This window comes from Callithrix jacchus, chromosome 4 (genome assembly GCF_049354715.1).
Source record: "Callithrix jacchus isolate 240 chromosome 4, calJac240_pri, whole genome shotgun sequence".
Taxonomy (NCBI): Eukaryota; Metazoa; Chordata; class Mammalia; order Primates; family Cebidae; genus Callithrix; species Callithrix jacchus.
The window spans coordinates 3,138,255-3,164,895 of NC_133505.1; the positions used below are offsets into that span (position 1 = coordinate 3,138,255).

General features: G+C 46.9%; 7 protein-coding genes, 1 non-coding gene and 1 pseudogene across 9 annotated transcripts; 7 read left to right on the forward strand and 2 right to left on the reverse strand.

The window, feature by feature from the left end:
* The first annotated feature begins 366 nt into the window (after nt 1–366).
* LOC118153332 (U7 small nuclear RNA) lies at nt 367–429 on the forward strand. The gene has a single exon (XR_004742575.1). It is a non-coding gene; the product is annotated as a U7 small nuclear RNA (small nuclear RNA).
* A 3,135-nt stretch (nt 430–3,564) lies between these two features.
* Nucleotides 3,565–4,030, reverse strand: LOC100403284 (histone H2B type 1-H). The gene is given in 2 exon segments (XM_035294743.3): nt 3,565–3,958; nt 3,961–4,030. Coding segments are annotated over 2 exon segments (378 nt in total). The 5' UTR covers nt 3,989–4,030; the 3' UTR covers nt 3,565–3,608.
* A 240-nt stretch (nt 4,031–4,270) lies between these two features.
* LOC100895074 (histone H2A type 1-like) lies at nt 4,271–5,014 on the forward strand. The gene has a single exon (XM_003732559.6). The coding sequence runs from the start codon at nt 4,306–4,308 to the stop codon at nt 4,696–4,698; it is 393 nt and encodes a 130-aa protein (XP_003732607.1). The 5' UTR covers nt 4,271–4,305; the 3' UTR covers nt 4,699–5,014.
* Nucleotides 5,015–6,373: 1,359 nt separating this feature from the next.
* On the forward strand, nt 6,374–9,496 carry LOC103792196 (histone H3.1). The gene has a single exon (XM_008993787.5). It carries the CDS (start codon nt 6,408–6,410, stop codon nt 6,816–6,818), a length of 411 nt encoding a protein of 136 aa, XP_008992035.1. The 5' UTR covers nt 6,374–6,407; the 3' UTR covers nt 6,819–9,496.
* A 5,393-nt stretch (nt 9,497–14,889) lies between these two features.
* LOC100406435 (histone H4) lies at nt 14,890–17,550 on the forward strand. Its single transcript, XM_078368111.1, has one exon. It carries the CDS (start codon nt 14,917–14,919, stop codon nt 15,226–15,228), a length of 312 nt encoding a protein of 103 aa, XP_078224237.1. The 5' UTR covers nt 14,890–14,916; the 3' UTR covers nt 15,229–17,550.
* Nucleotides 14,890–17,550, forward strand: LOC144581990 (histone H3.1). Its single transcript, XM_078368104.1, has one exon. It carries the CDS (start codon nt 16,071–16,073, stop codon nt 16,479–16,481), a length of 411 nt encoding a protein of 136 aa, XP_078224230.1. The 5' UTR covers nt 14,890–16,070; the 3' UTR covers nt 16,482–17,550.
* A 3,539-nt stretch (nt 17,551–21,089) lies between these two features.
* Nucleotides 21,090–23,354, reverse strand: LOC100404972 (histone H2A type 1). The gene has a single exon (XM_078368106.1). It carries the CDS (start codon nt 23,315–23,317, stop codon nt 22,925–22,927), a length of 393 nt encoding a protein of 130 aa, XP_078224232.1. The 5' UTR covers nt 23,318–23,354; the 3' UTR covers nt 21,090–22,924.
* H1-5 (H1.5 linker histone, cluster member) lies at nt 21,241–22,122 on the forward strand. Its single transcript, XM_008993786.5, has one exon. It carries the CDS (start codon nt 21,300–21,302, stop codon nt 21,972–21,974), a length of 675 nt encoding a protein of 224 aa, XP_008992034.1. The 5' UTR covers nt 21,241–21,299; the 3' UTR covers nt 21,975–22,122.
* A 541-nt stretch (nt 23,355–23,895) lies between the features above and the next one.
* Nucleotides 23,896–25,685, forward strand: LOC144581989 (histone H2B type 2-F-like; annotated as a pseudogene). Its single transcript, XR_013533581.1, has one exon. The product of XR_013533581.1 is annotated as a histone H2B type 2-F-like (transcript).
* The last annotated feature ends 956 nt before the right edge of the window (nt 25,686–26,641 follow it).

Below are 26,641 nucleotides of genomic sequence, written 5' to 3' on the forward strand. Positions count from 1 at the left end.
CTAAAGATACAAGAGGAAATTGTCTATTTTTCTTAAAGTTCCATAAAGTATGAACAGCCTTGTAGAAATATGACTGGACACAAAGGGTAGGATCTAATGCTACTACACTGTGTAGGGAAACTCAGCAAGGCTGTCTGTGCGATTCTTCTTGGCCTGAGCAGCAATCCTTCTTTCTGGGTATGGGGCAGGTCCCTCTCTGGAATAGGGGTCTTATGACCTATAGTCAAACTTCTGCTTCTGTTGCTGCTACTGATGACTTCATTTCAGGTTATAGTTTTCTGAGCCCCAACAATATATCGAAACATCACACTGTCTTCCAAAAATGTATACAATTATGATTTGTCAATTAAGAATATTAATAGAAAATAGTGTTGCAGCTCTTTTAGAATTTGTCTAGCAGGCCTTCCAGTTTTTGCTGGGAAGTCCCCACCCCCATGAAGAATAACATTAATAAAAAATAAGACAAATATAACAAATAGAAAAGAACAGGTTTACCCAGATAACTACTCAATCCACAATAAACACCTCCAAATATCTCTCACCACGTTTACCTCATAGCCGTGAGAACTGGATTTTTTGTTTTTGTTTTTTTTAGTTCGCTTTATCTGTTTACTTAACCGGCAGAAAATAACTCTTGAATGCATAATGTATGTGAGGCCTGATGGTGTACCCAGAGGGGCCAAGTGAGGAATTAATTCTTTTCAGTTGAGGATTTAGGAAGCTGGGAAGGCCTGGGCATTTGATCTGGGCCTTGAATGCAGAAAGAGCAGCGTGGTGAGAAGCTTGTCATGCCTACAGGAATCTTCGTTACTATCCAGAGATCTCAACTTCAAGGACGAAGGGCTTCATGAGATCTCTGCTTTAGAGATGAGGAGCTTCATGAAGTCAGCAGACATTTCTTTTTGTTAGCCTGTAACATGATATATATTTTTTATTAGCTGTCAGTATTGAAAATTTATATTTTATATTAAGCCGCATATACTCCTGAAATATTGGAAGACGCTGTCCCTTTGCTTGCATTGCTAAAAGGGAGAAATCGGGGCAACCAAGTTGCACGGGTTTTCTCTTCAGTTCTTAAGTTCCCACTGGCTTTGTGAGTCTCCACACTAGTTGGCATTCATCAATATGCTTGTGCTATGGCATGGCGGTTCTTACAGCAGAATTAAGAAAACAGTGACATGTGTCTTGGTCAATTATCTATCAAAACCGGAAAAGTGAAACACGGTGTCAGAAGTCTGTGCTTCAAGAAAAATAGAGGTAAGCCATGATTTTTAATATCCAGCCGTTTTTGCCTTTGTGAGCCACTGACTTTTAGCTTCTGGTTTAAGGAATATCATAACTCTCATCTTATCTGCAAATTAAGCTAAATGTAGGTATTTTATAAAGGGGAACCTGGAATAGAAGGTTGGGATCAAAGCTTGGAAAATGGTCTCAAGTGCTGTTGTGGACTTCAGTATTTCCCCGAAACTTAGGCCAGGTGCCATCAATCCTAGCACTTGCTTGTATTCCCAGCCCTTTGGGAGGCTGAGACAGGTGGGATCACTTGAGGTGAGGAGTCTGAGACCAGCCTGGGCAATATGCTGAAACCCCATCTGTACTAAAAACACCAAGATTAGCCTGACATGGTGGCAGGTGTCTGTAGTCCCAGCTACTCAGGAAGCTGAGGCAGAACAATGGTTTGAACCCAGGAAGTGGAAGTTGCAGTGAGTCGAGATTGCGCCACTGCACTCCAGACTGGGCAACAGAGTGAGATCCTGTCTCAAAAAACAAAACAAAACAAAACAACAAAACAACCTCATGTTGAAATCCCAACCCTCAGCGTTGTCGGTATTTGAAGAGAGGACCTTTAAAGAGGTAATTAAGGTTAAATGGAGTTGTAGGGGTGGGGACTTAGTCCAACAGAACTAGAAAGCATGACCTTATTATTATTTATTTTAGGGTACAAAGCATTTTGGCTTTTCTGTTTACTTCTTTTGGAAAGAAAGCTCTGACCAGATCACAAAACTTAACCGGACTTTCTCCCTTACCTACTCCTCGCCCTTCCTATTTACCTCCCCCACTCCCCTCACCCCCTTTTAACCTCCGCACTAACGAGTCTTGGAGAAACTTAAATCGTGCAAATCGAAGGAGTGAGAAATGGAAGCCCTACCCTGGGCCACTGACGTGGGAGAAAGGAAGAAAGCGTTTTAACTGGGCTGGAAAACGCTAGGCCTCCAACTCTGCTTTTGCTCTTTTGTCACAAGATGGCAGGCGAGGGTCACATATGCTCTCTCACCCACTCGGAGGCTAATGCCCCTCAGGTGTTCTCTCGAGGATGCGGGATGCGTAGCGAGGGAGCATCTCGAAAAAGAGCAAAGAGGAATGAAGGGAGGGGACAAATGTGATGCCAAGTTAAGGAACATGACGAAATTAGGGGACTGGTCTCCAAGGAGCTCTGCTTGTCGCCCAGCCCGAGGCGCCAAGGTACAGGGACTGGGGAGGAGAACATTTTAGGGAAGTGAACGGCTAATCCGATGACGTATTCTGCATGACCCTCTGACCATCTGGCTTAATTTCGGGGCCGTTTGTCCCTTGTGACAGAGACGAGACTATTAGTCCGAGATAGCCTTCCTCCCACAGCCTTAAGGGAAGTGACCGCAGGAAAAGAAAGGAAAAGTTGCCGGGCGCGGTGGCTCACCCCTGTAATCCCAGCACTTTGGGAGGCTGAGGCGGGTGGATCACGAGGTCAAAAGATCGAGACCATCCTGGTCAACATGGTGAAACACCGTCTCTACTAAAAATACAAAAAATTAGCTGGGCATGGTGGCGTGTGCCTGTAGTCCCAGCTACTCAGGAGACTGAGGCAGGAGAATTGCCTAAACCCAGGAGGCGGAGGTTGCGGTGAGCCGAGATCGCGCCATTGCACTCCAGCCTGGGTAACAAGAGCCAAACTCCGTCTCAAAACAAACAAAAATCGAGCATTGTAAAAATGTGATTTTCCCAAGTTGCCGGGTTCTTTGTTCAATATTCTATCTTAAAGGAGCTTCCCGTCCCGCTTTGACACCAATAATTTCAAGTCATCCTAACATATCTGCGGCGATAGCAGACAAGATGCTACAATGCCTATTCCCCAGTGTATGGAAAAAGGACACCGGCAAGTCAGTCTCCCCCGGGATCCGTCCTGCTGCAGACAGTGGGACGGTGATTTACAACTTCGGCTCCTGGCGTCAGATCCCGTTGCACTCCTGCACAGGATGGAAAATTCACTTCCATTCCCAGACGTCTCTGAAAAACAGCCCGGATAATACTGGCAAATTGCAGCCCTCGGCGGGCTTTTCAAATAGGGCGCTGCCCAATCAGAGAACGGTGATGTTACTGGCACTTGAAAAGTAACCGAAACTAAACTTGTTGCTGAAAGCACAACTGCCAGCCTTTTTCCCCAAAGTATATCCCAAAACCCAAACTACATGTGCCTGGCGGGAGCTTAGCTTTCCTTTTCCCATCTTCCCTCCTAATGGAGGCCGGCCGGAGCCCACCCAGACGCCTACAAACAATATGTTCCGGCTCTTTTCTGGAAGTGTTGAGTGGCTCTGAAAAGAGCCTTTGGATTGTCAGCAGCTGCGAGGGGCTCACTTGGAGCTGGTGTACTTGGTGACGGCCTTGGTGCCCTCCGACACGGCGTGCTTGGCCAGCTCCCCAGGCAGCAGCAGGCGCACGGCCGTCTGGATCTCCCTGGAGGTGATGGTCGAGCGCTTGTTGTAATGCGCCAGGCGGGAAGCCTCGCCCGCGATGCGCTCGAAGATGTCGTTGACGAAGGAGTTCATGATCCCCATGGCCTTGGAGGAGATGCCGGTGTCGGGGTGCACCTGCTTCAGCATCTTGTACACGTACACGGAGTAGCTCTCCTTGCGGCTGCGCTTGCGCTTCTTGCCGTCCTTCTTCTGCGCCTTGGTCACCGCCTTCTTGGAGCCCTTTTCGGGGCGGGAGCGGACTTAGCCGGGTCGGGCATGGCGGAGGACAGTGAAACAGCACTCAAGAAACAAAGAATGAGGACGAGCTCAGTTATGCCGTATTTATTTACAATTCCATATGCAGATGAGCTTGAGAAACTCCTCTATCTGATTGGAATTTACCCACATGACGCCAATATCAATACAGTCCAATCAAAACACGTATATTGAGAACCCTGATTTGCATCGCTTAAGAGGGAACGGCCAGCTTAGCCAATGAGCCGGCTTCTTTTTCGCGCCCAGCAGCTGATATAAAATGCGCGTCCCTGCAGTTTTCTTCCAGTCGTTTCTGACTTAGATCACTGGCTGTTATACCATGTCTGGACGCGGCAAGCAAGGCGGCAAAGCCCGCGCCAAGGCCAAGACCCGCTCCTCCCGGGCCGGGCTCCAGTTCCCCGTGGGCCGCGTGCACCGCCTGCTCCGCAAGGGCAACTATGCCGAGCGGGTCGGGGCCGGCGCGCCGGTCTACCTGGCTGCGGTGCTGGAGTACCTGACGGCCGAGATCCTGGAGCTGGCGGGGAACGCGGCCCGCGACAACAAGAAGACCCGCATCATCCCGCGCCACCTGCAGCTGGCCATCCGCAACGACGAGGAGCTCAACAAGCTGCTGGGCAAGGTCACCATCGCGCAGGGCGGCGTCCTGCCCAACATCCAGGCCGTGCTGCTGCCCAAGAAGACCGAGGGCCACCACAAGGCCAAGGGCAAATAAGGGCTGAATTTTAAAAATGTAAATTTATAAGACAAAAGGCTCTTTTCAGAGCCACCCACCATTTCTGCGAAAGAACTGAGCACTCTGTGCTCCAAATCTCAGAAATTCGTGGCTAGGTTCCAGTACGTGAGGTCATTAGTTTCCTATTGGGTAAAACATGAATATTGACTCAGGCCTATTAAACATACTGTTAAATTGCCACATTATATTCCTTGACACGTACAGGTAAAAAAAAAATTGCTACATTACAATAACATGGGAGCACCCTCATTTATTGTCTCCTCCAGATTCTCCTCCTGGATCTTTAAAAAACATTCTGGGGCCGGGCGCTGTGGTTTACGCGAGTAGTCTCAGCACTTTGGAAAGCAGGTGGGTGGGGAGGGGTGAAATCTCCTGGGGCCTGGAGTTAGAGATCACCTTGGTCATAACGAGATCTCTCCCTCTTGAAAAAAAAATACTGGTGCGGTGACCCTCGTGGATCACTAGAGCAGAAGGAACACTGCAGCCCCAGGAGTTTGAGGTTTCAGTGAGCCGTAATCACGCCACTGCACTCCAGCCTGGGAGATAGAGACTCCGTCTCAAAAGGAAAAACAAAACCCAATCAAAAGTTATTTCTAGTGATTATTTGCTCCTGTGACTATAATAAATGTTAAGCCAACCTTTCTCTTGTTTTTATGCGTCTTTATCGGTACCAGAGCCTGGTGGTCCTTACATTAAAATCTCCATCCTAATAAATTGGTGTCAGAACTACCTAGATTCACCGGCAAAAATCTAACCGCTGACCCAAACCCATCATTCCGAACACGCTAATTAAATTAAGCAATGATTTACAGAATTAATAATCCAATCAGCCATCATTGGATTGCATTAAACTCGGTTAATGAAAATGTCAGGAACTATTCACTGGTATCATTTGGTCAAGCGCCTACCAAACTCCTTCCCCACACCACACTGGGCAAAACTAAGGCTTTGGTGTTTTAGGGGACAATGTGCCAGCCTAAGTTTAAACTGTTTTTGTTTTGGGTCTTGGTACAGTCACTAAAAGATTTAATGAAGCAGTTACAAAACGGAAGCACTGTTTGGAAATACTAACAAATACATTGTTCTACTCTATATATTTTTACACAATACCGAAATAGGAAAAATGATCCATTGGAAACGAGTTTAAGACTACGACTGACTTACACAAATTCTAGGTCAGATTTTTTTTTATTGGGGGAATATTAACATGATTGGTTAAAAACAATAAATAAAACTGGTAGGGAGGACGGGCGCGGTGGCTTAGGCCTGTAATCCCAGCACTTTGGGAGGCTGAGGCAGACGATTCACTTAAGGTCAGGAGTTTGAGACAAGCCTGGCCAACATGGTGAAACCCCCGTTTCTATAGACTAAAAACAAAAATTAGCCGGGCGTCAAGGCAAGTGCCTTTAGTCTCATCTACTCGAGAGTCCAAGGCCGAATCGCTTGAACCCAGAAGGCGGAGGTTGCAGTGCCCTGAGATAGGGTCACTGCATTCCACCCTTATCGGAATAAGACTCCAACCAAAAACAAAAAGGGGGCGTGTCAGGAACAAATGAAGATTGTACTAAGAACCAATCAGGTTATTCCTACAAGAGTTCTGACCAATCAGAATCAGATCATCGTTATAAATTCTGGCAGAAGCCACTACTCGCTCAGTTGCTAGCTGTCAGAGCAAAGCTTCCTCCGCAATGGCTCGGACGAAGCAGACGGCCCGCAAGTCCACCGGCGGCAAGGCTCCGCGCAAGCAGCTGGCCACCAAGGCGGCTCGCAAGAGCGCCCCGGCCACCGGCGGCGTCAAGAAGCCGCACCGCTACCGGCCCGGCACCGTGGCCCTGCGCGAGATCCGCCGCTACCAGAAGTCCACCGAGCTGCTGATCAGAAAGCTGCCGTTTCAGCGCCTGGTGCGCGAGATCGCGCAGGACTTCAAGACCGACCTGCGCTTCCAGAGCTCCGCGGTGATGGCGCTGCAGGAGGCCTGCGAGGCCTACTTGGTGGGTCTCTTTGAGGACACCAACCTCTGTGCCATTCACGCTAAGCGGGTGACTATCATGCCAAAGGATATCCAGCTCGCGCGCCGCATCCGCGGTGAGAGGGCATAATCCCCAGCTCTAGCGTTTCTCCTTACAAAGGCTCTTTTCAGAGCCACTGAGGTTCTCATGGAAATAGCTGTTACACCACGAATTGAAGTGTCTTAAGTGCAGCTTCAAAGCAGTGGGAAACTTTTGTCTTCAACGTGCTCTTTCTCTGGGTTTAAGGAAGGCTAAAGTTTTTCTCGAGGAAAGATCTATTTATGAGGTGGGATGAATCCTTTCCTGCTCATGCTGTTCTTTGGGCCGGTGTTGGGGTCCGGCACGCCTGCCGCGGGGGCTGCCGACCTGGGGGAGTCCCCGAGACCGCCAACGTAGATGTCTCGTTCAACCTGAGGGAGTGAGTGCGGAAGTGAAAAAAAAGAAAAGCGGAGTCTGGAGGTCTGCGTGACCCTACGTCAGGCGGCAGCTTTATTTTTGTGGGTTACAGCTTTTATGCCTTTTTTCTTGTTACATTTACTTTTGCTCAGCGGAAAAGCGAACAGAAACCACGTAAAAATAGTTATCAGGGGCTTGTGATAACAGCTTTTTTAAGAGTACACAGTGCAATCAAACAATGGCGTCCTCATGGTGGCTTGTTAATTATGTTTTCCATCAGGAGGTAGAGCAAAGGCTCAGCTCCTGAGAAAATATGGGCAGGGGTCCTTGCCCCTCAGGCACCTCAATTGCAGCAAGTCCATTGCTTACACAGGGATTAAAGGGGGATATGAAAGCAGTCAGCACAATGTCCTCGTAAACTGCAGGCCCTTGCTCTGTATCTTGTTTTTGCCTCAGTGGCCAGCCCGCGACCCTTGCCTCAACTCGACAGCCCTCGAGAGCGGGGGAGAGCAGATGATAGGTCCAGCAGCCAAAATGGGGCGAGTCACGCTAACTGTCTCAAGCCTTTGGCGCAAACGCTGCAGGCCGGTACTTTGGGTAACATTTTTTTAAAACGGCACTAGCTTTGGCTCCCCGGAAGCTCGCTGAAAATCGCTGACGTGAGACTGGCTGATTAATATAAAAGGCATAGAAGTGTATTTAGCACATAGACACGAGAGATTTTGAAATGACCCGCCAATGAGGCATGTAAGTTTAGATACCACCTCGAGGGTTATGGGAAGAATGCAAGGTTGGATCCGGGCAAAACATGATGGGAGGGAGAAAGGAAGAGGCTTGGCCAGCAAGGGGTAGTCTTGTTATGTGGATAAAACCCCACAGGTAGCAGTCCTCAAAAAATAGATGGTAAATGTCCCTTTTAGAGCTTTAAAGGTGTCAGGCTGGGTATGGTGGCTCATACCCTCCATCTTTGGGAGGCTGTGGAAAGAGGTTTCGCTGAGCCCGGAAGTTTGAGATCAGCCTGGGCAAGATAGCAAAATCCTGTCTACGAAAAACGAAAAAGAGCCGTGTGTTGTAGCGCACACCTGTAGTTCTAGCTGCTCAGAAGCCTGAGGCAGGAAGATTGCTTGAGCCAAAGACTTCAAGGCCGCAGTGATTGCACCCCTACACCAACCTGTTTTGACAAAGCAAGACAGTGTCTAGAAACATAAAGGTATCAGACTCTCAGTTAATCTCTCCTAGATCCAGGGAAAGACTAGAAAGGGAAGGCATAGTGACATTACAAATGCAAATTTTCCCCACAAAAGTGGTTTGTAGGGCTGCAGCAGTCTGTGGGCTCTGAGGCCGCATTTCCAAACAGGCCAAAGAAATGTATTTTGGGGTAAAATATTTTCATTACCTTCACTTTGTTTTCCTCAAGAGATTGCTTTAAAGGTTAAATCCGGGAATATACTCTAGGGCCTTGGACAGCACCCCAGAAAACACATTAGGTGCAAAAAAAAAAAAAAAAAAAAAAAAAAAATACTCATTGAGCTCGATTTTATCCCTGAATCTTAGTTTTGAGTGCCTCTTGTGGGAGACTAAAATATGTCACTGTGAATTATACTTTGTCATATTTCAAGATGGCTATTCAGAGAAACTGCAGACAGAAAAGCTCTGAAAGACTCTTTTGTAAAAGAAATTTACACCTCTAAAGGAAATCTACATCAGTAAATGGTGGTTGCACATAATGGCTTTCTCCGCCCCCTTCCCTCCCCAAAGAGGAATAGAAGATTGACTCAAACGAGAGAAAACTGTACTTTGTCACAGGCAGTCAGCTATTCTTCTGAGATTACTTGAGAGACTTTATCTACATAACAAGAAAACCTTTGCATTTCCTCCCTCACCCTCTGACCACTTGCATCACCACCTCTTCCAACCCCCCAGAAGTCCCAAGACCTCGTTTCTTTCTGTGGTCTCAGAATGGTATACAGATGTCAATTAGGGTGGTCACAAGAGAATAGAAAATTCCAAGCATGTTGAAATAGCTGCACAAGCTAGGGGCCAAAAAGACCCTGAAAACTGGGATGTTGGCCAAGCTGGCTCAGTCCTACTTGACCCACCTTGGCATGGGATCTGACCTAGGTTTCACCTGGGACCTCATTCTATACTTAACGTAGAAATCCGACACCCACCAATGCCATGACAGTTCCAAGAACACCCATGTTTCATGGAAAAGTTTTGAGAAATTGTCACCCTTTTCCAGACATTTTCATGAATATTCCATTCCTTGGTTAAAGAAACCCATAAGGATTGAAGCCGTAATCACTGCTGGGCAAGACTGGCTCTCTTGAGCACTTATTTTCACTTTGCAATAAACCTCTGTACTTTCACTATTTTCTGACTTGTCCTTTGATTCTTTCTAGCAACGGTGGTAAGGGTCTGGGCCCTGGCTGGGATCAACAACCTTAACAGCATTTGGTCAGGCTGCCCCCGAACTCTACTAAATACAAAATTAACCTCCTAGCTGTTCTTGTTCATTGCTGAGTGTAGACTGAACTAACTGCGAGAAACTTAGTTTATAGTTTAAAACAAAGACTATAGGCTGGGCATGCGCGGTGGCTTATGCCTATAATCCCAGCACTTTGGGAGGCCAAGTGGGTGGATCATGGTCAGGAGTTCAAGACCAGACTGGCCAAAATGGTGAAACTCCGTCTCTACTAAAAGTGCAAAAATGAGCCAGGTGTGGTAGCAGGCACCTGTAATCCCAGCTACTTGGGAGGCTGAGGCAGGAGAGTCACTTGAACCCGGGTGGCAGAGGTTGCAGAGGGCCGAGATCGCACCGCTTCGCGCCATTGCACTCCAGCCTGGGTGATAGAGTGACTCTCGTCTCAAAAAAAAAAAAAAAAGACCTGTAACAGCCCTTTCCCAGGGGACACCTCCTTCTTGCCTGGGGACTAGATGCAAACATTAGCCACAAGATTTGAAACTGTGGTTTAGGAGTCAAGCAACTGGAGGCTTCAAGATGCAGATCCTGCCTAAACTGCTCCTAAGATCAGCACTTGATGAATCAGCAGGCACCACCCAGACTGATAAACTGCTTCATCTGGTCTTGTGCACGGGCCTCAGCCTCCCAAAGTGCTGGGATTACAGGCACGAGCCACCGCGCCCAGCCAATTACTTTTATTTCTCTTGTTTTCTTTTTCTTCTATTCAATCTTGAAGGATGCTAGAAGTACAACATTTTCTTTTCTTTTCTTGCTCTGTCACCCAGGCTGGAGTGCAATAGTGCACTCTTGGCTCACTGCAACCTCTGCCTCCTGAGTTCAAGTGATTCTCTTGCCTCAACCTCCTGAGTAACAACAGATTACAAGCACAGGCCACCATGCCCGGTTACATTTTTTTTTTTTTTTTTCCAGTAGAGACGAGGTTTTACTTGCTCTCCACTAAAAGTTGGCCAGGCTAGTTTCGCTCTTCTAGCCTCAAGTGATCTGCCTGCCTCGGGCAGTACAACTCTTTTTTAATGTGAAAAAAAAATACACAAGGTATCTCAGTTAACCAATGGGAATATACCGAGCAACTGTCTTGTCAATTAACATCATCATAACTGAGGAAAACCAGAAAGAGCCATTCAAAAGGTACTTTAAATGAAATAAACTTGCTTTTTAAATTAAGAAATCTTCTGTCCGGGCGTGGTGGCTCAAGCCTGTAATCCCAGCACTTTTTGGGAGGCCGAGGCGGGTGGATCACAAGGTTAAGAGATCAAGACCATCCTGGCCAACATGGTGAAACCCCGTCTCTACTAAAAATACAAATAATTAGCTGGGCATGGTGGCGCGTGCCTGTAATCCCAGCTACTGGGGAGGCTGAGGCAGGAGAATTGCCTGAACCCAGGAGGCGGAGGTTGTGGTGAGCTGAGATCGCGCCATTGCACTCCAGCCTGGGTAACAAGAGCAAAACTCCGTCTCAAAAAAAAAAGAAAAAGAAAAAGAAATCTATTTGTTTCCATGCTGGTAGGAGAAGAAAAATTTAAAAGCATCTGATTTAACATAGAGAATTCACAAGGGGCCGTATGTGGTGACTCACCTCTGTAATCCCAGCAGGTTGTAAGGCTGAGGCAGGTGGATCACTTGAGCCCAGAAGTTTGAGACCAGCCTGGGCAACATGGTAGAACCCCATTTATACAAAAAATACAAAAAGTAGTTGGGTATAAGTAGTGGCTCATATCTGTAGTCCCAGGTTCTGGGGAGGCTGAGGTGGGAAGATAGCACTCCAGCCTTGGTGACAGAGCAAGATCCTATCTCAAGAAAAAAAGAAGAAGAAGAAAGAATGTACATTGTTGAAAAACACAAATGTCAATGTTGTAGGGCACAGAAAAGTGTGAGACCTAAAGCTTGAACTATAACAAAAAAGAGGTTAACAAATGAAAAGCATAAGAAATGGATCTAATCAAAGTTTCACCTGACACTGGAGACTTCAGAAATGAAGCTCCAAAGACCCAAGGAAAACTGTGTTTTCATAGTATCTCCAAGGAAGAATAGAGAGATATTTAGAAATGTGATTAGGCAAAGATCGTATGGAAGAAACAGCACGGCTTGTCCAGATTCTTCTCGGCCTCTCTGTGTAGCATCCCGTCCTCCCAGGTATGGCAGGACGCCTTTGGAATGAGTCTTCAGGGAGAAGGGACAGTGACTTTCTAGGTTTTAAGGCTTGCTTTGGGGGAGAGGAGTTGTAGTTTCCATGACCTGCTTTGGGAAAGAGGCCTTCTGGTTTCTATGACTCCCTTCCAGCGGAGAAACGACAGGAGACAAGAGGACCGGAAGAGGTCAGAAACCTTGCTTCTAAGGTTCTCCCAGTCTCCTTTAGTTCAAAGTACTCAGCGTCCAAAGATGCCATACTTTGAGGAATTATGTTCTGAGCCCCCAAAACTGTAAATACTCCTAGAGCAAAACTTTTTTTTTTTTTTGAGATGGAGTCTTGCACTGTCACCCAGGCTGGAGTTCAGTGGTGCGATCTCTGCTCACTGCAACCTCCGCTTACTGGGTTCAAGCAATTCTCCTGCCTCAGCCTCCTGAATAGCTGGGATTACAGGCATGTGCCACTATGACCAGCTAATTTTAGTAAAAACAGGGTTTCACCACGTTGGCCAAGCTGGTCACAAATCCCTAACTTCAGGTGATCCACCTACCTCAGCCTCCTTGAGTGCCGGGATTACAGGAGTGAGCCACCTCACCCAGCCCAAGGGCAAAATATTTCCTAGGCCATCAAGTAAACCAGAGATCTTTCAAAGGATTGTGAAAGAAAAATAAATCTCAGTACCCCAAAACCACTAAGCCAAGGAAAAGTCAAGCTGGGGACTATGTCAGGCAAACCGGCCTTTCATTTGATTCCTAAGTAGGATAGCTACAATAAAAAGCTACATACCTCCCTTACAATATTCCCAAGAGGAAATTCCTTGTGGACAAAGGATACAGAGAACTCAAAGTCATCCCTCTGAGGCTCATCTGAGACACATATGTATCTGATTGCTCCCTCTGCCCCACTGAATATGTAAAAATGCAGATTCACTGTACCAGACTAAATTGTTTATTCAGTGGAAGGCTGATCAAGGACTCAAAATAATGCCACCTTTTGTCTCGACTCCTCTTCTAACCTGGAAGCTCCCACTTCGAGTTGTCCTGCTTTACCGAACCGAACCCACGTTACATCTTACACATATTGATTGATACCTTATTTCTCCCTAAAATGCATAAAAGCAAGCTGTACCCCAACCACCTTGGGCACATGTTGCCAGGACCTTCTCAGGCTGTGTCACGGGTGCATCCTTAGCCTTGGTAAAATAAACTTTCTAAATTGATTGAGACCTGTCTCAGATACCTTTTGGTTTACACGATGTGATACAAGGAACCAGAATATTCCTCCCCAAAAATACGCCACTTGGCTATAAGAATTATTTCGAGAAACAGCTGACACAGAGAAAGCACTGAAAATGGTAAAAGTTTCTGCTTTATAAAAGAAAAACAACAAAAACGAACAAAATTTCCATTTATAAAAGACATTTCCCTTGGTAAAGATGTCCTCCTTGTTTATACTAGAAGAGGAGAATGGCCCCCAGAGACAATTCTTGCCACCTGAGATGACCTGAACCTGCATACAAGACCGTATTAGATAATCCTTATCTTCCGTTAGTTTGCTCCATATATTTTCCTTCCTACAATTTACTCCCCTAGGAAACGACCCCTGTTTAAAATGGTATAGGAACCCCCGTGTCTGCCTCCTTGGGTTTTACTCCCTTTCTGTGAAGGCTGCCATATGCATTTGTATAACAATAGATATTTTCCCCTATTGATCTGTCTTTTGTCAGTTTAATTTGTAGGGCCCAGCTATAAAGCCTCACAGGGTAAAATGAAAGTTTCCTATTCGACAGTTTCTTTTACCACATAAAGGGGCACTTAAAAGGTTTTCCAATGCTTCCAGATTTCATCTTGCAATAGTTTGTTATAAAATAACATCTACAAGAGCAGTGCATTTTAATGACGCAGAGTGTTGCCTCGTTTTTCTGTAGTTGGAAAAGAGGACTGCTGAGATTAATGGGCCACAAGAGATACAGGATTTAAACCTCCAAAGTTAAGGACCTAGGTTCCACTGTTAAAGGGCGGGGAAAAGGAGTCCAGCCTAGCTCAGTGAGAAATTGATTAACTAACAGAACATGAGTATGTAATATTTTGTACATACGGAAAACATAGTTTATAATGTACTTGAAGAGACTGATTTTTAGAATAAAATTAGATAATTATTAAGGGAGTAAATAATCAAACACCTTTGAAATATAAAAGGTAAACATTTCTGATGTTCAGGAAGAAAGAGTGAATGTTGGCAGAGAGAAAATCTGATATTTGGAGGTGTGTGTGCAAGTCAGGGCCAGAGAAAGGTGATTCCAAGCAGCCTAGGTCAGGAAAGTCACCCAACACTCTCCCTTTGAAACTCTTTTTATTGGAATACAGTCATCCTTGGTCTCTCCCTCCTGCACTATATTTGTAAGTTTAAAAGACAGGGTTTCCGGGCACAGCCGATTTCCTAGTTCAACAGAAAAGATCCGGGGAGCTCAAGTGGTGTGTCCACCACTCTAAGAAAATAGAGGGTAAAAGCCACCTTTCTTCCTCAGCCAGCTTCCTGAAGTGTTTCCAGGTGAATGAGGAAAAATATAGAAAGTCAGTTCTTCCCACAAAAATCTGGCCAGCGAGGGAGAGAAAGAAACAGAAAGGACGGCTACAGAAAGAGCAAAAGGTAAGGAAAATAATAGAGAACCAAATTTGAGAAAAGGTGAGGAATCTCACCTTGAAGCTCTCATCAGGCGTCGGCCTTTGCAGTCAGCCACTTCACAGGCCGAGCACTCTGAGGCTGCAGGAAGCAGTTTCTACACACTATTTCACAAATGCCCGAAGCCACCGTGATTACCCCTCTAGACAGCGCCACTAGGTTCCAGCAGCCACAAGGGACTAGAGCAATGGATGCTTAGAGGTGACAGGGAAAGCAGCGAAGACTCAAAGGAATATCCCCGCTGCGGTGCTCAGCGCAAAACACTGTAGAAGGGCAAGGCGAACGGAGTATTTTTAATTGGGCATCATTTTTAGAATCTCGAGTTTAAGCACCGCCCTTTCCACGTTTTCCTGAAGTCGTGGGCAGGGCTCAAGGTCTGTAAATTGAGTGACCGGATGCAGCTGGTGTGCAAAGTTCTCAATCAGGTCCGATTTATCACTATATAAGCTACTGCTGCAAGAGTCGCATTCGTACATACGTTCTCTCTAGAACGAAACATGTCTGGGCGTGGCAAAGGCGGGAAGGGGCTGGGCAAGGGAGGTGCTAAGCGCCACCGCAAGGTCCTGCGAGACAACATCCAGGGCATCACTAAGCCCGCCATCCGGCGCCTGGCTCGCCGCGGCGGCGTCAAGCGCATCTCCGGCCTCATCTACGAGGAGACCCGCGGGGTGCTCAAGGTGTTCCTGGAGAACGTCATCCGGGACGCCGTCACCTACACGGAGCACGCCAAGCGCAAGACGGTCACCGCCATGGACGTGGTTTACGCGCTCAAGCGCCAGGGCCGCACCCTCTACGGCTTCGGTGGCTGAGCGCTTCGCTTGCTTATCCCGCTCCTCCAAGGCCCTTCTCAGGGCCACCCATGAAATCTGTGAAAGAGCTGTAGACTACAGACCCTTGATTTCCTAACACCTAAACATTTGGCAGTTTCGTCAAAAAAAGCGGTTTTAGGTGCACGGACGCCAAAGTTACTGCAGGTCGGTGCCCTTTTCAGCATCACTTAGTGGTTAGAAGTGCCGGATCCTCTCACAGACGACCAAATGCATAACGCCTCTGGTTCCTCCAAAAGCTACAGTAGCATAAAAGCCGGATTCATTGAGCTTGCATGGATTACTTCAACTGCAAGGGCCGTGTAACTGACAGCGCGGTCCGCAACACCCAAAATGCTTCGCTATCGCCCTTCGCAGAAAGTCGGTCAACCCTCAAAACATTAAGTACGTTTAAATCAGAAACACTGGCATACCGCAAGGCTGGGATTTCAATCCCTCCACTTACAAATGTACTCTAGTTTGACTTATTTCACGATATTAAACTTTGTCAAATTAGTGACGCCTAACAGTTAAGATAGTGTAAGGCAAGTTTAGATCTTCAAGCTGACATTGAAATAGGATTTTGGTGCATGAAAAATTCTACAGTTTTGGAGGGTTTTTTGTTTTCGTTTTGGTTTTGCTCGCAAAACCGTTTTACGTTTCTTGACGCACAGCAGAGGCGGAATGTTTCCCTTTCAACAGGATTAAACTGGGAGCCAATCCCGTGAGTGAGACGTCACACGCCATAGTTACTGTCCAATCAGAATGCGAGGGCGGCTATAAATACCGGGATGGTCTGGTTCTTTTTTTTCTTATTTGTGTTAAGCAGTTGGGTTTAATTTGCTATGGCAAGAACGAAGCAGACGGCCCGCAAGTCCACCGGCGGCAAGGCTCCGCGCAAGCAGCTGGCCACCAAGGCGGCTCGCAAGAGCGCCCCGGCCACCGGCGGCGTCAAAAAGCCGCACCGCTACCGGCCCGGCACCGTGGCCCTGCGCGAGATCCGGCGCTACCAGAAGTCCACCGAGCTGCTGATCAGAAAGCTGCCGTTTCAGCGCCTGGTGCGCGAGATCGCGCAGGACTTCAAGACAGACCTGCGCTTCCAGAGCTCCGCGGTGATGGCGCTGCAGGAGGCCTGCGAGGCCTACTTGGTGGGTCTCTTTGAGGACACCAACCTCTGTGCCATTCACGCTAAGCGGGTGACTATCATGCCCAAGGATATCCAGCTCGCGCGCCGCATCCGAGGGGAGAGGGCATAAATTCGTTAGTATCAGCCCAAGAAGTCTTCCCCACCCCAAAAGGCTCTTTTCAGAGCCCCTCAATTGTCACCAAAAAAAAGCTGTACCTTTTGAGACTCTTAACCGCATTTTAAGTGCAAGTTAAGGTACAAAATGTGGTGTCTCAACACTATAAAATCGGGAGTCAGGTCACAGCCCGGTGTGCTAACCCGGTTCCATTTGCAGAACCTACTCCTAAGGAGATTTAGTTTTGAAAAGCATTCCTGTTCTTGAGGAATGTATATACTGCTTGCCTACCTGCCCCCAAGGAATGGAACAAACTATGAGTGTTGAAGAGACACAGGCTTCGCCGCGTGGGTGGGCGGCTCACGCTTGTCCGAGCACTTTGGGAGACCGAGGCGGGTAGATCACCAGGAGTCAGGAGTTCGAGACCAGCTTCACCAACGTGGAGAAACGCCGTCTCTACTAAAACTACAAAATTATCCTGGTGTGGTGGCGCACCTGTAAGCCCAGTTACTCCGGAGACTGAGGGAGAATCGCTAGAACCCAGGAGAGCTTGCGGTGAACCGAGATCCCCCTCATTGCACTCCAGACTGGGCAACAATAGCGAAACTCCGTCTCAGAAAACACCACACCCTGTAATCCCTGCAGTTTGGGAGGCCAAGGGGGGCGGATTGCGAGGTCAGGAGATCGAGAGATGGTGTTGAAACCCTATCTCTACTAAAAATACAAAAATTAGCCGGGCGTGGTGGCAGGCGCCTGTAGTGCCAGCTACTCAGGAGACTGAAGCAGGAGAATCGCTTCAACCCGGGAGGCGAAGGTTGCAGTGAACTGAGATCGCGCCGCTGCACTCCAACCTGGCGACAGAGCAGACTGTGTCTCAAAAAACAAACACAACAAAAACAGCCTCTAAAAACTGTGAGACCGTGTAACAATAGACAATGACGACTCAGAAGGGAGGAGTGAGTAAGTTACTTAGTTTGTACAATGTAAGCTATTTAGCTCTTGTATACCATATGTAACTTGACCACCGTGGAACCTATGCACGTAAGAAAGTTGCCCTTCTACCCCCATAAATTTCTGTAAGTAACAGTTTTGACCAAAAGCACAAAACTTTTGTTCTGTTTCAATGTAATGTTCAGCAAGCCATGAGGGCCCCAGAAGACAGAATCAACCTGCTGCATGCTGTCATCTGTGAAATGAACTAGCTCTGAAGGGAACCTTAAAAAATATTTCCAGGGCTGGCGGGGTGACTCAGGCCTGCAATACCAGCACTTTGGGAGGCTGAGGCGGGTGGATCACGAAGTCAGGAGTTTGAGACCAGCCTGGCTAATATGGTGGAACCCGTCTCTACTAAAAATACAAAAATTAGCCAGGTGTGGTGGCAAGCACCTATAGTCCTAACTATTCGGGCTGAGGCAGGAGACTCGCTTGAACCCGGGAGGCGGAGGTTGCAGTGAGCAGAGATAGAGTCCCTGCACTCCAGCCTGGGCAACAGAGTGAGACTCCATCTCAAACAAAAAAAATTTCAGGTCAGGTCAGTGCCTCATGCCTGTAATCCCCACACTTTGGGAGGCCAAGGTGGATGGATCACAGGGTCAGGAGATCAAGAACGTCCTGGCCAACATGGTGAAACCACACTTGTAGTCCTAGCTACTGGGGAGACTGAGGCAGGAGAATCGCTTGAACCTGGGAGGCAGAGGTTGCAGTGAGCCAACATCAGGCCTCTGCACTCCAGCCTGGCAACAGAGCAAGACCCTGCCTCAAAAACAATAGCCCTCACCCCCCACCCTGACACACACACACTTCCCTGTCATTTCACAATGTGCTTGTCATAAAGCGTGAAGTCGAATTTTTATGAGTTTTTGTTTTCGGTAAGAATCAGTCTGGATATTAAAATTCAAGTGGTATGTTAAAGCTCTTCCTGGTTTCTAACCAAACTTGTTCAGTATTTCCAGCTGTTTAGTTTCCTCATATGCTCTTCATATGTGACTATTATGACCTCATTTTGCTGTTTAGCCTTTTGAAGTACACATCTTGACCTCGGAGATATCTGGCAGAGATGTGAAGGCAATTTTTCTCCTAAGTGCTCTCAGCCAGCTCAGCCCCCTGTCTGCGCCTTCCCTTCTTTCTTATATTAGGTTCACTCTTGCAAACAGGCGTCTATCCCAGCAACTGGTGCAGCAGTGTCCAACCTTTTGGCCTCCCTGGGCCACATTGGAAGAAGAATTGTCTTGGGCCCCACATAAAATACATGATCACTAAGGATAGCTGAAGAAAGAAAAAGAAAAGAAAAAAAATAAAGAGAAAGAAAAGATCTGTGCATAATTTTTGTGATATCCACCATCATGGATGAGCAAAAAAGTCCTCACATTCAGAGGGTTGGATACCCGTAAGATTTTTGGAAACTTAAGATTTGGTTCAGGAAAAAAAAAAAAAAAACAAAAAACCCAAAACAAACAAACAACAACAAAAAAACAAACCACTTCTGACCCATGGGGCCAGAAACTTTTTCAACAATTTACTTAGAAGTCTTTTAGTGGCTGTCTGCTACGTGTAGGAATAGCTTGACACGGCCTCTTCCAAGCTTTGAAGATGGTTCTCTCCTCACCTATTCAAGGATTTTCCCTCCAGAATGGAGCTGAGGCCATTTCGTAGGTTTAAAACTCAGACCTGCCACTTCGTACCTGTATAACCTTCTGCAAGTTATTCGCTATCTCTGGGCCTCATCTTGTGTAGCTGTAAATGTGGCAAGTTAACAAAAACCTGTAGAACATATTTAAGGTGACTTTCTGGCACGTAATACATGCTGAATGAGTATCAGCTCTTACTGTTACACCCCTGCTACCATTACCCATGGAGTTTTGGGATTCTTTTCTCTTGCATCTTGTAAGTTTTTTGTACGGAACAGTGGAAAGTGCTTGGTTGGAGTATTTTCTTGTGAAGATATCCTCTTCCTTAGTTCTCAATTTGCGTTGTTTGGTAAGAGGCCTATAGCAATATCTGTGTCCCTGTGGAGAAATTTATAACACAGCAAAACGACTAGATAATAAATAGTTTAGAGGCCATATCTAGTTTCTGTCACACATTCTTTTAAGTTTTTAGTTAGTTTTTTTGTTTTTTGAGACAGGATCTTGCTTCATCTCCCAGGCTTGAGTGCAATGGTGCGATCACTGCTCACTGCAGCCTTCATACCTTGAATTCAAGTGATCCTCCCACCTCCACCTGCCCGGCAGCTAAGACTACAGGGATGCGCCACCACACCCGGCAACGGTTTTTGTATTTTTACTAGAGATGGGGTTTCACGATGTTGCCCAGGCTGGTCTGGAACTCCTGAGCTCAAGCAACCCACCTATCCAGGTCTCCCCAAGTGCTGGGATTACAGGCATCAACCACCATGTGTGACCTTTTTAAAGACACTTCTTAGCTTGAGGGCCATACGGGAAGAAGCCGTTGCCCAGATTTGGCCATCAGGAGCTGGTAGAGAGAAGGCGGACTGTGTTGGCTTCTTTAAATTTTCTGGCACAGCATTTCCAGGGTAAGAAATAAGCGGCTGTTTATTTCATTAGAGATCCAAATCATTATCTGATTTTTTTTTTTAATCATTCAGGCATCCTGTCCATTCCCTTCCACCTCCCATAAATAGCAAACTTCACGTTCATTTCCACCTCACTGTATTTGCCTCTGTTGTTTTCCAGAACCTCTATAATCTGAAGTCTCTCAATATCCAATACAACCTTTTGACAGTCAATAGCCAGATAGTCTTCTAAAATATTAGTCTGTCTGCACTTAAACACACAAACATTCCCATACTGATGTATCCTAGCTGCTTTTAGAAGAGAGTACTCCTGATGATGCAGCTTGTTAAATGTTGATGGAGATTCAGGGGGCGCAGCGAAAACATTTTGAAAACCTGACAGAGACCCGGGTCACCAGTTTGTGCATCTGGGGGTCACTGGGAGCTCTTGAATAATTTTCCACAGATTTGAATTTTTTCTAAACTGAATTATCTATACTATTTTTCTTTCCCATTTTCATGGATTTTCCCAGGAACTAAACAGTGAAAACACTTTAATCAGAAAACATATCACATGTAAGTTTGAATTTGAATCAGTGCATTGGATTGTTAAAGCGGTATGTGTTACCCGTGCTACAACGCAGTCACTCTGACAGTGGAACTCTTCCAAGCTGCACAATCCCATTCTGTAAAGACATCAGCACATGGAAACTCCTGAGACAGAATCAGTTTGTAAAGTCAAGTCTTATGTGGTTGAGTTGGGGCTGTAGGCAACCAGCTGCCCTGTGCCTGTGTTACTTGCTACAGTTAGAAACAAAGTTCATGCCCAAACCAAGAAACACACTGTCTTTTCTCTCGCAAAAATCAAAGCCTGAACTCACGGGCAAAGTTTTAAAAGTAAGTTTCTCCGGATTCTTAGCAGAAATTTATCATGACACCCAACTAACCAACATGATGCCCTCGGTGCAATGGAGTCTTAGAGAAAGCTGAAGGGATTTTTTAAAAATATCTTTCACCAATTGCACGAGATTCGTGAAAACACAAACAAGTATGTGAACCTGGAGGCTGTTTTCCTCCTTTGGAGCTTCAAAGTGCCAAATTCTGTATCGTTATTTCAAGCATTTAATCAAATTTAGAGAACTAACAAACACAATTTGGGAGTCCAACCGCGAGCTGCGGCGGCCGGAGGGCGGTGGATTGGACGCTCCACCAATCACAGGGCAGCTCCGGCTTATATAAGCCCTGGGCCACGAGCATAGTAGCAATGCAAAACTTGCTCTTTGGATTTCGAGCTTAGTCTCTTCTAGCAGTTTCTTGTAGCCATGTCGGAAACCGCTCCCGCCGAGACGGCCACCCCAGCGCCGGTGGAGAAGTCCCCCGCTAAGAAGAAGACCACCAAGAAAGCGGCCGGCGCGGCCAAGCGCAAAGCGACCGGGCCCCCAGTCTCAGAGCTCATCACCAAGGCCGTGGCCGCTTCTAAGGAGCGCAATGGCCTTTCTTTGGCCGCTCTTAAAAAGGCCTTAGCGGCGGGTGGCTACGACGTGGAGAAGAACAACAGCCGCATCAAACTTGGTCTCAAGAGCCTGGTGAGCAAGGGCACCCTGGTGCAGACCAAGGGCACCGGTGCTTCCGGCTCCTTCAAGCTCAACAAGAAGGCGGCCTCCGGGGAAGCCAAGCCCAAGGCTAAAAAGGCGGGTGCCGCCAAAGCTAAGAAGCCCGCGGGGGCCACCCCTAAGAAGCCCAAGAAGGCTGCGGGAGCGAAAAAGGCAGTGAAGAAGACTCCGAAGAAGGCGAAGAAGCCCGCGGCGGCTGGAGTCAAAAAAGTGGCGAAGAGCCCCAAGAAAGCCAAGGCCGCCGCCAAGCCGAAAAAGGCAACGAAGAGTCCTGCCAAGCCCAAGGCTGTTAAGCCGAAGGCAGCAAAGCCCAAAGCCGCTAAGCCGAAAGCAGCAAAACCTAAAGCTGCAAAGGCCAAGAAGGCGGCTGCCAAAAAGAAGTAGGAAGCTGGCATGTGAAAACCGCAACCAAGCCCCAAAGGCTCTTTTCAGAGCCACTTACAGATCTCTAAAAAATTGCTGTACACCAAGTGACTTTGCCTTCTCACCCCGCCTTATGCTGAGGTGTGTGGCTAATAAACACGAGCAGAGATTCCTGGCGTTCGAATTATCTGGGGCAGTTTTTCTCCCCTTAGCTTAATTAATGGGGTCATGGTAGGCAAGCAGGAGCCCGGGGTGATGTCTGGACCTTCATGCAATTTCCCAAAGCAGTCAGTCATCAAAGCATGGCTTCCAGCTAGTGCTTCTGTCTGCAGAGTTCGTATCATGCTTTCTAGCCTGGCTACAGAAGTTTAAGCTTAAAAAGCCCGCTCTATAGTCTGATTGGTCAGTTTTTATTCCATCTGTTTTCCCCGCGTTTAAGCCGTTTAGGCGTCAGCCGCTTCGGCATTAAAAAATGTGTTCCCCACGCACACCGCTAATGGAGGAGGTTGGTGGAAGTAGCAAGTTTCAAGCTACATGCCGATTTGGGTATTTTAAAAATTAAAACATGTCACCCAGGCTGGCGCGTAGTGCCGTGGTTTCGACTCACTGCAGCCTCAACCTCCCGGGCTCAAGCGAACCCTCCCACTTCAGCCCTAGGACTACAGGCGTGCACCACTACGGCGGCGAATCTTTGTCGAGACGGGGTTCCGCTAGGCTTCCCAGGCCGATCTCGAATTCGAGTTCAGTGATTCTCCTGCCTCTACTTCCAGAAGTGTAGGGATTGCAGGCGAGTCACTGCGCCTCGCCCTGGACTTTATTGTTGGCTCGCGTACATGTAACATTGGATGAATAAACAGAGAATATAAAACGACTTATTCACATTTGACTTAAACCAGTGGCCCAGCACTTCCGCAGAAATAGTAGGTGGCTCTGAAAAGAGCCGTTGTACTGGAAAGTGATTCATGGACACATTATTTGCCCTTAGCCTTGTGGTGGCTCTCGGTCTTCTTGGGCAGCAGCACGGCCTGGATGTTGGGCAGGACGCCGCCCTGCGCGATGGTGACCTTGCCCAGCAGCTTGTTGAGCTCCTCGTCGTTGCGGATGGCCAGCTGCAGGTGGCGCGGGATGATGCGGGTCTTCTTGTTGTCGCGGGCCGCGTTGCCCGCCAGCTCCAGGATCTCGGCCGTCAGGTACTCCAGCACCGCCGCCAGGTAGACCGGCGCTCCGGCCCCGACCCGCTCGGCGTAGTTGCCCTTGCGGAGCAGGCGGTGCACGCGGCCCACGGGGAACTGAAGCCCGGCCCGGGAGGAGCGGGTCTTGGCCTTGGCGCGGGCTTTGCCGCCCTGCTTGCCGCGTCCGGACATGATTAAGAAACAATTTGCAAAGGGTGAAGAACAGTTTAGAGAAAGTCGCCAGAGCTCGGCTACTTATAGTCAATACTGGGCGCGAAAATAAAGCTGTGCGATTGGCTCAAATTACGACTGTATTTAAGCCAATGAAATCTCTGATGTTAAGTACACTTCTTTGGATTGGACAAAGGTGCATTAGACGTCATCTAGAAGCGCCACCAGTCCTTCACAGTAATCGCCTCGTTTCCATAGGAATTGGTGAATTGAAGGTTACACTACGCAAAACTCTTTTTTATTTTTATTTATTTATTTATTGAGACAGGTTCTATCTGTAGCCCAGACTGGAGACCTCCGCCTCCTGGGTTTCAGTGATTCTCCTGCCTCAGCCTTCTGAGTAGCTGCGATTCCAGGCGCCGCCACCGCAGCCCGGCTAATTCTTGTAATTTTTCGTAGAGAGGGCGTTTCATCGAGTTGGCCAGGCTGCTCTCCAATTCCTGACCTCAGGTGATGCGCCTGCCTCGGCCTCCCAAAGTGCTGGGATTGCAGCCGTCAGCCACAGCGCCCGGCCTTTTTTTTTCCTGCTTTGAAACAGGGTCTGGCTCTGTCGCCCAGGCTGGAGTGCAGCGGCGCCATCGCGGCTCACTGCAGCCTCCGCCTCCCTGGCTGAAGCGATCCTCCTCCCTCAGCCTCCCCAGTCGCTGGGACTACAGGCGTGCCCCACCACGCCCGGCTAATTTGTTACGGTTTTTTGAAGAGTCGTGGTTTCGCCATGTTGCTCATACGGCTCTGGAGCCCCTGACCTCAAGTGATCCACCCGTCTCCGCCTCCCAAAATGCTGGGATTACAGGCGTGCGCTGCCGCGCCCTTCCGATTTTTCCTATTCTTTGTACCCTTTTTGCAGTTAAACTACAGCACGTCTGACTCCGCCAAGTCGTCCCCAGACCTGAAAAAGGGCTCCAAGAAGGCTATGACTAAGGCAAGAAGCGCAAGCGCGACGGCCAGGAGAGCTGCTCCGTGTACGTGTACAAGGTACGTCCACCAACACCGGCATCTCGTTCAAAGCTATGGGGATCCTGAACACCTTCATTAATGATATCTTTGGGTGCATCGCGGGTGAGGCCTGGCGCATTACAGCAAGCGCTCAACCATCACTTCCAGGGAGATCAGACTGCTGTGTGCTTGCCAAGCACACTGTGTCCAAGGGCACCACGGCCATCACCAAGTACACCAGTTCCAAGTGAGCTCCTCGCTGTTTCGTCCGTTTCTCCACTTGGAACTCCACTAGGTTCGTCCTGACCCGCACCCTAAAGATTCTTTTCAGAGCTATCCATACTTTCTAAACAGAACTGACGCTCATTTAACCCTAGTTTTGAAATGTCCAGTTGGCTTTAACCTAAAGCCTTTCATAAATGCTTCTTAATTTATGCAAAAGATACATTGTGGTCTTATGGTATTTCCAGTAGTATTTGCTACCAAGTATTTTATGTTACAGATGTCAAATACACGAAACAGGAGTTTTATTGTGTACATTTCACTTACCTGGATTAAATGTCAACGCTGACAATCCCGTTGAGTAAGTTATTGTCTAAAAAAACAAGTATTCTTTAAAGTAAAATTCCTATCATCTTCTACTGAAGTATCATTGGATGATTTGCAGGTTATACCGCAATTTTCGGGCATCCAGGTAGGATTTTCAATGAATAGCCTACCAAAGTGCTGGCATTACAGGCATGAGACACCACGCCCTGCCAATTCCATCAAATTACAAGTGAAAAACCAAAGTTACGCTTTGTGCCTTGTAGAAGTCTATGCTCCGTGGGTGTGGCGACTGGCAAAGTCTAGCACCAGGACAGAAAGAAACAACAAATGCATTAAAAGACATGAAGGAAGCTGAGAGACAGAAGCATCCCTTAGAAAGTAAGATGATCTTCAGGAATGAGAGCCAGCAAAAATAGAAGGATTGTCAGAGGACAGAAGTGGTGAAGTCATTTCATGGCAGATGTCACTTAGTTCTCTGATGGCTTGAGAAGGATCATCTTAATGTGAAAAGTGGTGGATATAGATAGTTCTGAAAAACAAGGCAGATGTGAAAGTTCTTTCTGAAGTGAAAGATGTGATTGAACAGATGACAGTTTTGATTAAAATGTTCCAGATGGTAAAGTGAACATATTTTGATGGTTGAATGTTCAGCTGTGTGGTGAGAATCCTGCAAAAATAGAGTCACGATGAAATGCCTACCCTTCAAGACATTTGATTCCAGTATGATACGCACTTTTTAAGGTAACTACTATTTCTTCTACCAGTAAGGTAGTGCAACTAATGTCTGTATTTTTATTTTGGACTTCACAGACACTTGAACTATAAAAGTCATCGATCTGTTTAAATTTTCAAGCATGATTTATTGATCCAACAATAGGTTGTTTAGTCTCTTCCTCTAGTTCTAATGCTAAGTATTTATTTATATTTAATTTAGCAACTGATTTCTTTGGTGATACACAACTGAATCAACATGGCAGCTAATTTGCTAACTTCAACATCATTAATGAGAATTTGAATTATTACATGGGAAATCCACTCCTAGACCAGAGAATACGATGGCACTGATGTATATCATTTGATATAACTACATTTTGAAGACTTTAAGAATTAGAAGTCCTAGAATAATTTAGTTATTGATATTTTTAAAACATGTTAACAAATACTATACTGTTGATTCTATTTTCAGTGATTATTTTCAATAAGGGTAGACTAGACATCTTAGATCAACCCTGATGCTTAAAACAACTAGAAAACAATCTGATTGAAACTGTAGTGAAGACTCCCTCTGCCCTCTGAGGGTTTGATAATTAAGTCTATGAAATAAATTGACAGCAGGCAGATTAATAAAAGATGAAAAAAATTTATTTTGTGCATGGAGTTATCACATGAAAGAGAAGTGAATGCCCCCAAATCCCCCGAGATCCAGAAGTTTATATATTCTCAGAGAGGAAGAGGGACGTAGGCAATGCAGGGGAGAGGAAATTATTTTGGGGAAAGATGAATGGGTCCTCTAAAGAATAGATGACTGTCTGTGACAAAGTTTATCTTGCATAATATCAAGTTCCAGTCTCCTCCCCTGTGATACAAGTTAATCTTCTCTGGGTGATGAGATTGATCGGGAGGGGACACTTGACACTTGAGTTCCTTTTGGAGGGACTGTCTGTACGCAAATACGGGGACTTCAGAGAAAGCTCCACCTTGTGTTTGCTGTTCCCTAAGTGCGCTCAGTGACATATTTTGAGGTGGCATTTCCTAAACTTCTTCAAAACTCTCAGGCAGCTTTCAAGACAAGGAAGAACT